This window comes from Rhinopithecus bieti, unplaced genomic scaffold (genome assembly GCF_001698545.2).
Source record: "Rhinopithecus bieti isolate Rb0 unplaced genomic scaffold, ASM169854v2 scaffold_32081, whole genome shotgun sequence".
In the NCBI taxonomy this organism is placed as follows: domain Eukaryota; kingdom Metazoa; phylum Chordata; class Mammalia; order Primates; family Cercopithecidae; genus Rhinopithecus; species Rhinopithecus bieti.
Genome location: NW_016814436.1, coordinates 6,155,809 through 6,164,825, shown reverse-complemented (window position 1 = coordinate 6,164,825; position 9,017 = coordinate 6,155,809). Strand labels below are relative to the sequence as shown.

Below are 9,017 nucleotides of genomic sequence, written 5' to 3'. Positions count from 1 at the left end.
AAAAAAAAAAAAAAAAAACCAACAAACTTGTTCCTCCTTTCTAACTAAGACTCTGTACCATTTGAACATATCTCCATTCCCCCGTACCCCAGCCTCTATAACTACCATTCTACTCTCTGCTTCTATGTGTTCGATTCTTTTAGATTCCACATATAAGGGAAAACATGCAGTATCTGTCTTTCTGTGTCTGGCTTGTTTCACTCAGCATAATGTTCTCCATTCATCCACGTTGTTGCCAATGGTAGAATTCCCTTAGTTTTAAAGGCTGAATAGTATTCTATTATGTATATATGCCACATTTTCTCTATCCGTTCATTGCTTGAGGACACTTAGGTCGATTTCATAACTTGGTTATTGTGAATAGTGCTGTAATGAACATTGGAATGCAGACGTATTTTTGATACACAGATTTAAAATCTTTTGGGTAAGTACCCAGAAGTGGGATTGCTGGATCATACAGTAATTCTAGTTTAAGCTTTTCGAGGAATGTCCATACAGTTTTCCATAATGGCTGTACTAATTTACATTCCCACCAACAGTGTACAGGCGTTTCCTTTTCTCTACATCCTTGCCAACACTTGCTATCTTTTCTTTTTGATAACAGCCATTCTGACAGGTGTGAAATGATATCTCATTGTTTTAATTTGCATTTCTCCAATGATTAGTGATGTTGAACATTTTTTTCATAAATATGTTAGCCATCAACACATATTTATTGAGTGCCAACTCTGGGCTAGGCAGGCATCATGGATTATTATAGATCTCTGCTTTGAAATAGTTTTCTAGCTTAGTGATCTCTTTTCAGTATGAGTGTCCATTCTTATATATGTATATTTAGTTATTTATAAATTGTATTCTTGAGCTATTTGTACCCCACAAACATATAGCTAATTGTATGAACTATAAAACGTTCACAATAATAGGAATTTTAAAAGATGAGGTAAATATAAAAATAAGTACTTTATTTTATTTATTGACTACAGCAATTCATTTGACCTCATTAACTGTAAATAATATCTAGAAGGAGCATTTTTGTGATATAATGATTTGAAGATCTGGGTTTAGCTTCAATTGATTTCGGTGTTTTGTCATAGCTGAAAAAGATACCACACAAAGATATTTAGATCCAAATAAAAAGAGTATATCATTGGCTGTGCTAAACGAATTACAAAACTTATTTTAAAATTTCTTCCATCAATCATGCAAAGGTGTTATTTTAAAATTTAGTCAGTAAATTTCCATCTTAGCTGATGTCAACTGGTCTTACACACTTATTGAAGGAGTTGCCTTTTTAGCCCATTGAGTTAAATCCGCTCAAACTCTTTATTTGGAAAAATTTTCAGCAACCTAAAAAATTCTGCTTCCACGTCTTTTTTAAAAAGACTGAAGATGTGGAAGTTTTTATGGGTGACACACACCTGTATTGTTGTTAGCAACAATATCACATGATGGAAACATTCCTAGATATCTACTAAATTTTCACTTGCTAAATGTTCCCCTCATTGCATGAATTTCAAAAAGCATTAATGTTATCTTGATCTTGATGGGCTGGATCAAGTACAAATTGTGTTTACTACTTAAAAAATATCTGCAGGTAACATATTTTGGACAACCAACTTATCAACCAAAAAAGATCAGCAAATTTAGTGTGCTTGTATTTGTATTAAGTAAATATATATTTAATATATATATTATTAATTAATGTAATTTAATTATATATAATTCACTAATTTAATTATATGATTAACTTAATTATATGTAATTCATTAATTTAATTATATATGTGATTCATTTTTAAGTTTCACAGTTCATTGGGTGTCTTTAGTCATGAGATTATCAGTGACTCTTTTTGTGGCACAAAAGGGTCTCATATCATTATAAAGACTGTACATTTAGAGATGTTGGGTCTATAAAATTAACCACACTGATACCATCCTTAAATCTCAATATGTTGCAATATGATGAGAGTGAATTAACTGAGGGCATCACTGTTACCCCCCATTTCCATGCATAACTTCCTCTTGTACCTGAGGACACTCTCAGAACCATGAGTCACACATAACTAAAGTGTGGAGAGCACTAGCACTATGGTGACCAACTTGTCTTGGTTTGCCTGGGAATTTCATGGCTTTAGCATTGAAAGTCCTATTCTAATATATCCTTCAGTCTGGGGCAAACCTGGACATTTGGTCACACCAGTCCAAATTAATATTGTCTGGTCCATGTTAATGTGGACTGGTGTGACCGAATGTCCAAGTTTATTATTTATATTTATTATTCAAATATAAATAAATCTTAATTTCCTTTTCCTTTGCTTATTTTTTCTTTTACTTCTTTTTCTTCTTCTTCTTCTTCTTCTTTTTTTTTTTAAGACAGGATCTCGCTGGGCACGGTGGCTCACGTCTATAATCTCAGCACTTTGGGAGGCCGACGTGGGCAGATCACCTGAGGTCAGGAGTTTGAGACCAGTCTGGCCAACATGGTGAAACCCCATCTCTACTAAAAATGCAAAAATTAGCCAGGCGTGGTGGCAGACGCCTATAATTCCAGCTTCTCGGGAAGCTGAGGCAGGAGAATCGCTTGAACCTGGGAGGCGGAGGTTGCAGTGAGCTGAGATCGCGCCATTGCAGTCCAGCCTGGGGGACAAGAGTGAGACTTCATCTTAAAAAAAAAAAAAAAAAAGGACAGGGTCTTGTTATGTTGCCCAGGCTGGTTTTGAATTCCTGGGCTCAAGCAATCTTGTCTCGCCTTGGCCTCTCAAAGTGCTGGGATCATAGGCATGAGCCACCGTGCCTGGCCTGTTTAACTTTTGAAGAACTTCTGCACCATTTTCCTTTCCCGCCAGCAATGTAGTCTGTATTCATCTTAATATGAAAATAATGTTTAAATGTTCCTATTTTGAAGTAAAATAGTTGCTGTGGAGAAGGCCTCAGACTTATCCTATGGATTTAGGCACTCCCAGATTTATATGCATTCATCCAGTTTGCAAAGCAGGATTGCAGCTAACCTGAGCCCCTCTCTTAGCAGCAACTGCCCCTCATTCGAGTAGTTGTTGAGTGGCCGTCCTCTCCACTGGCCTGGCTCATCACGGTTCCAGGGAACGTGAACTTCCACACAACAGTTCATGAGATATGAGCTAAGAGGACCAAAGCAATTGAACAAACATGTTTCCAGACAAGTAAGTGAGCAAATGAATGATCTCTCCTGCCATTTGCTGAGCCAGGGACCCCTCCCTGGTGACCAGCCTCTCTCGTCTCCCCAGAGAGTATTTTTTTCTTTTCTTTCTTTCTTTTTTTTTTTCTTGAGATGGCGTTTCGCTCTCTTTGCCCAGGTTGGAGTGCAGTGGCGCAATCTCGGCTCACTGCAGGCTCTGCCTCCCAGGTTCAAGTGATTCTCCTGCCTCAGCCTCCCAAGTAGGAGAGATTACAGGCACCCGCCACCATGCCTGGCTAATTTTTTGTATTTTAGTAGAGATGGAGCCAGGCACAGTGGCTCACGCCTGTAATACCAGCACTTTGGGAGGCTGAGGTGGGCGGATCACGAGGTCAGGAGATTGAGACCATCCTGGCTAACATGGTGAAACCCCTCCGGTAAAGGCTGGACCATTTTGTGACCCCACTCCATCTAGCACACGGCAAGGAGGGGAAGGAGTTTGGTAATTTTAATAATCACTCGCGTCATTTATTCGACATAAGGTTTGTGCTCCATGTTCACGGAAGGAATGAGGCATCCACTGTAAGGAGATATATNGTGTGTGGAATGTGGGGTGTGAGTGTGAGTTGGTGGGTGGTGTGAGTTGGTGTGTGTGGTATGTAGTATGTGGTGTGTGTGGTATGTGGTATGTGTCTGGTGTGTGGTGTGTGTGGTGTGTGCGTGTGAGCATGTGTGGTGCGTGGTGTGTGGTGCATGGTGTGTGGTACATGATGTGTGTCAGAGTGTGCATGAGTGTGATTTGGTGTGTGTCATGCGTGGTACATGGTGTGTGTGAGTTGTGTGTGTGTGTGGTATGTGTGGTATGTGGTGTGTGTGTGAATTGGTGTGTGTGGTGTGTGGTATGTGTGTGGTGCGTGAGTTGGTGTGTGTGGTGTGTGGCGTGTGTGTGCTATGTGGTGTGTGACAGTGCATGTTTGTGTGTGTGTGTGGAGTATGTGAGAGTGTGTATTGTGTGTGTAGTGTGTGTGGTGTGAGAGTGTGGCAGTGTGTGTGTGAGTTTCAGTTGGTGTGTGGTGTGTGGTGTGGTATGTGAGTGTGAGAGTGTGTGAGTTGGTATGTGTGGTGTGTGGTGTGTGGTGTGTGGAGCATTGTGTGTGAGTTGGTATGTGTCGTGTGTGGTGTGTGTGTGAGTTGGTATGTGTGGTGTGTGGTGGTGTGTGGTGTGTGGTGTGTGTGTGAGTTGGTATGTGTGGTGTGTGGTGTGTGTGAGTTGGTATGTGTGATGTGTGGTGTGTGGTGTGTGTGAGTTGGTATGTGTGGTGTGTGGTGTGTGTGTGAGTTGGTATGTGTGGTGTGTGGTGTGTGAGGGCAGCAGTGTGTGTGGCTGGGGTGACTCCTCCCATCTTCACTCCTGACTGCCCCTCCTGTGGCATTCCTACTCAGTGTGATTTCACTGAAACAGCCTTGGAACCCTTGGGACTAAGAGTCCTGAGCCCAAGACCAGCCTCTGCCCCTCCCTGCTGTGTGAGCCATTATGGACCTCGGTTTCCTCATCTGAGAAGAGGGAAGAAGAATTCTTGAAGGGCCTCCGCAGCAGGGTTCCTTTGGGGAACGCAGGCAGAAGCACAAGGCCCAGGTCGCGGGACCTGTCTGGGGACAGCATACACCTCAGGACCAGGCCGGCCCGGCTTGAGCCTGGATTCTGCATGTTCTTGGCTGGGGACTCAGGCTCCCTGAGCGCAGTGAGTGATCTCCAGGATGGGATCTCCAGGGAACCTACCTGGAACAGTAGCTGCAAGTGGCTGGCTGCAGTAGGACCTATACATCATCTGTTCACATCGTTCCAAAGGGTGAGGCCAGCCCCAGAAGAGTGACAGCCACCGTCCACCTGGCCCCGTCAGACCAGGGCCCTTTGCCTCATCTTTGTTTATAATCCATATGTCATCCATCTCACCAGAAGACTTGAGTCAGTTTTGTTTGTTTGTTTGTTTTTTGAGACGGAGTCTCGCTGTGTCGCCCAGGCTGGAATGCAGTGGCGCAATCTCGGCTCACTGCAAGCTCCGCCTCCCAGGTTCACGCCATTCTCCTGCCTTAGCCTCCGAGTAGCTGGGACTACAGGCGCCCGCCACCACGCCCGGCTAGTTTTTTGTATTTTAGTAGAGATGGGGTTTCATCGTGTTAGCCAGGATGGTCTCAATCTCCTGACCTCGTGATCTGCCCGCCTCGGCCTCCCAAAGTGCTGGGATTACAGGCTTGAGCCACCGCGCCCGGCTTGAGTCAGTTTATGATTTAAAATTATGCAAAGTCCAGGCGCTCTGGTGGCTCACACCTGTAATCCCAACACATTGGGAGACTAAAGCAGGAGGATTGCTTGAGCCCAAGAGTTCAAGACCAGACTGGGCAACATGGTGAAACCCCATCTCTACAAAAAAAAAGTACAACAAATGAGATGGGTGTGGTGGCGTGCACCTGTAGTCCCAGCTGCTTGGGAGGCTGGGGTGGGAGGACTGCTTAAGCCTGGGAGTTTGAGGCTGCAGTGAGCCAGGATGGCGCCACTGCACTCATGCCTGGGTGACAGAGCAAGACTCTGTCTCAAAAACAATAACATAAAATAATGCAAAAAAAAAAAAAAAAGAAGAAGAAGAAAGAGTTAAAAGAGGAAGTGGCCAGGAACACATGAAAGAAAGCTGGGAAGTGGAATGTGGGGAAAACAAGGTAATTGTGCCTAAAACCTGAGAGAAGTTGCCGCACTGGGTCCCAGGGTCATCCCTGGATCCCCGGCAGCCAGGGCGGGGGAGACACCTGCCGCCTCCTGGGAGAAGGCGGAGGGTGGCGCTGTGTCTGGGGAGTAACTGGGCTGCATCCCACCACAGTCACCCCATACTCGGCGATCGACACGTGGCCAGGCCGGCGGAGCGGAGGCATGATCGTGATCACTTCCATCCTGGGCTCCCTGCCCTTCTTTCTACTTGTGGGTTTTGCTGGTGCCATTGTCCTCAGCCTAGTGTAAGTACCCAGCTGGGAGGGCTGAACCCCAGGGACACGCCAGACATTCGGCTTGCAGGGACTCAGCAGCAGGATCCTCCAAGGCAGGGGACAGCCTGGAAGGCAAGGAAGCTACCTTCTGCCCTGTGGGTGGGGTCTGGTGAAGAGGGAGCAGAGTGCTGGGATTTCAAAGCGGGAGGACCATCAAAGTCAAGTTGCTGAGCTGGGAAGGGTGGGGCTCAGCACCTGGGCTTTTGGGCAGATGGCCAATTCACATCTTAGCTCTGACACTTAGAGTTATGCAACCTTAAGTATGGCTTACTGTCCTTCTATTCTTCACTTTCCCCATCTGGAAAATGGAAATAATAAATATTAGTCATCTCACGGAGTTGTGAAGGTTGAGTGGAATAATCTCTGTAAAGTCTCTAGAGCAGTGCCTGGGAACTCAACAAGTATTTGCTTTCATTGTCATTATAATACACCCACTTGCAGTACAGATGGGGAAACTGAGGCCCAGAGGGGGTCAGAGTGGTCCAAGGCGACACAGCCTGCAGACCAGAACCCAGAGTTGGGGTCCTAGAACCTGGGACTCGGGACTCCACTGACACCTCTGATCTGTGTCGGCTTTGGATGAGAGTGGCGTACCAGGGTTAGCAGGGCTGTGGGTGGGGAAGGCAGGTGAGCCCACAATCCACTAACCCCCAGGAAGACCAGGCAGCGGACAAACCAAGGTACCGTAGGAATCCAGAGGAGGGCAGGGCGGGTGCTGCCTGGAGCGTCAGGGTGACCTTCCTGCAGGAAGGGTCAGCGTGAGCAAACTCTCATTGGCAGAGTCCTTCTCAGTGAGAGGCAGGGAGGCCCAGGGGACTTTGAAGACCGAGAGAGGTCCCAGTGTGGGTAGGGGTGGAGCAGATAGAAAAGTTTCTTGGAGTAAGTATAATTAAGTGGATCCATGGAAACCAGGCAGGCAGGAAAAGATAGGTGGGGTGGGTGGAGATCGAATGAGGGAGGAGGCTGAGAACTTGCAACTCCCCAGGAGACCCGGAGTCCTCATCCAAAGCTGACACAAATTAGAGGTGTCAGTGGAGTCCCGAGTCCCGGGTTCTAGGTCCCCAACTCTGGGTTCTGGTCCCAGGCTGTGTCACCTTTGACATTTAATGACGAATGACTCTGACATTTAAGTTAATAAAAACAACAGATGATATCAGCCTCCCAGAAACTCTGCCTGGCTGTACCTGGGAGCAGTCAGAACATGGCAATGTCCCTCCTTCCTTTTGGGCAGTACCCTAATCTGGCATTGGAGAGCCCGTTATCTGAATGTAGCCCAGCTTTTCCATGTATCCCTCCTGCTATCCCCACTCTGTTCCGGCTCCAGCTGCACCAACGCTGATCTGCACTGTTGCTCCAGATACTCCTCAGCCCTTCATGCTTCATACCTACTATGTGCTGACTCTACACCTGAATGCCTTTCTCTCCCCCAATATTCCTCTTTTTTTTTTTTTTTTTGAGACGGAGTTTCGTGCTTGTTGCCCAAGCTGGAGTGCAATGGTGCGATCTTGGCTCACTGCAACCTCCGCCTCCCAGGTTCAAGTGATTCTCCTGCCTCAGCCTCCTGAGTAGCTGGGATTACAGGCATGCACCACCATGCCCAGCTAATTTTTTTGTATTTTTAGTAGACAGGATTTCACCATGTTGGCCAGGCTGGTATTGAACTGCTGACCTCAGGCAATCCACCTGCCTCGGCCTCCCAAAGTACTGGGATTACAGATGTGAGCCACTGTGCCCAGCCCACACTCCTTCTTTAGGGCCACATGAGCTGCCGCCTCCTCCAGGAAGTCTTCCTGCAGCTCCGCCCTGCGCTTGTCCATGCTGCGTGGTCATTGTTGCAGTCAGTCTCCCCCTGCAACCTTAGCTCTTTGGGAACATGGGACAATGTTCTCAAATTGTCCAGCTCCCAGTAAGACCTATGCATTGTTCACATTGTTCCAAAAGGTGGACCTCTTCCTTATTCCTAGTGCCTGGCACAGAGTCAGTGCTCCAGAAAGATGGGTGGATTGAATTCATGTCTACGAAGACAACATCTGTGAGAGTGATATCTGACTATGAAGGTCCTCAAGCAGCTAAAGGAGTTTGGGTTTGCTCTGCTCCCCTAATCCTGGGTCTCTCCATCCCCTTGAACAGGGACACAGGGAGTTCTGATGGGGAAATGACTCACGACTCCCAGATCACTCAGGAGGCTGTTCCCAAGTCACTGGGGGACTCGGAGTCTTCCTACACGTCTGTGAACCGGGGGCCGCCGCTGGACAGGACTGAACCATATTCCAGCAAGCTCCAGGACTGAGCCCAGCGCCACCCCTGGGCTGCAGCATCCTCCTTTCTGGCCTTGCCCCAGTCCCTGCAACGGTGGTTGTCACACCCTGACTTCAGGGAAGGTGAAACGGGGCTTGTCCCTCCAACTGCACGAAAACCCTTAATAAAATCTTCCGATGATTTCTAGTTCAGTAACTACTTACGGAAGAATGAGTGAGAAGGTGTGTGAGTGAATGAGTCAATGTCAAACTGAGGGCTTGCATTGTTTCTCTACAGGGTGGGTGGGAGCAGGGGACTAATTTTCAGTCGAGGCTACGGCATGTGAGTTGCCGGGCAGTGGCACATGCGTGTAGTCCCAGGGACTCAGGAGGCTGAAGTGGGACGATCACTTGAGGCCAGGAGGATAGGGCTGCAATGAGCTATGATCGTGCCATTGCACTCCAGCCTGGGCAACACAGCAAGATACTGTGTCAAAAAACAGACAGGCTGGGTGCAGTGGCTCACGCCTGTAATCCCCGCACTTTGGGAGTCTGAGGTGGGTGGATCGCCTGAGGTCAGGAGTACAAGAC

At 47.0% G+C, this 9,017-nt stretch overlaps 1 protein-coding gene across 1 annotated transcript in view; it reads left to right on the top strand.

Moving 5' to 3' along the window:
- The window catches only part of UPK3A (uroplakin 3A), a 23,850-nt gene extending 15,216 nt beyond the window's left edge, over nucleotides 1-8,634 (top strand). The window contains exon 6 of the mRNA XM_017850748.1: nucleotides 8,320-8,634. Coding sequence (XP_017706237.1) covers nucleotides 8,320-8,479 — 160 coding nt within the window. The 3' untranslated portion in view covers nucleotides 8,480-8,634. The remainder of the gene's footprint in view (nucleotides 1-8,319) is intronic.
- Nucleotides 8,635-9,017: the final 383 nt, after the last annotated feature.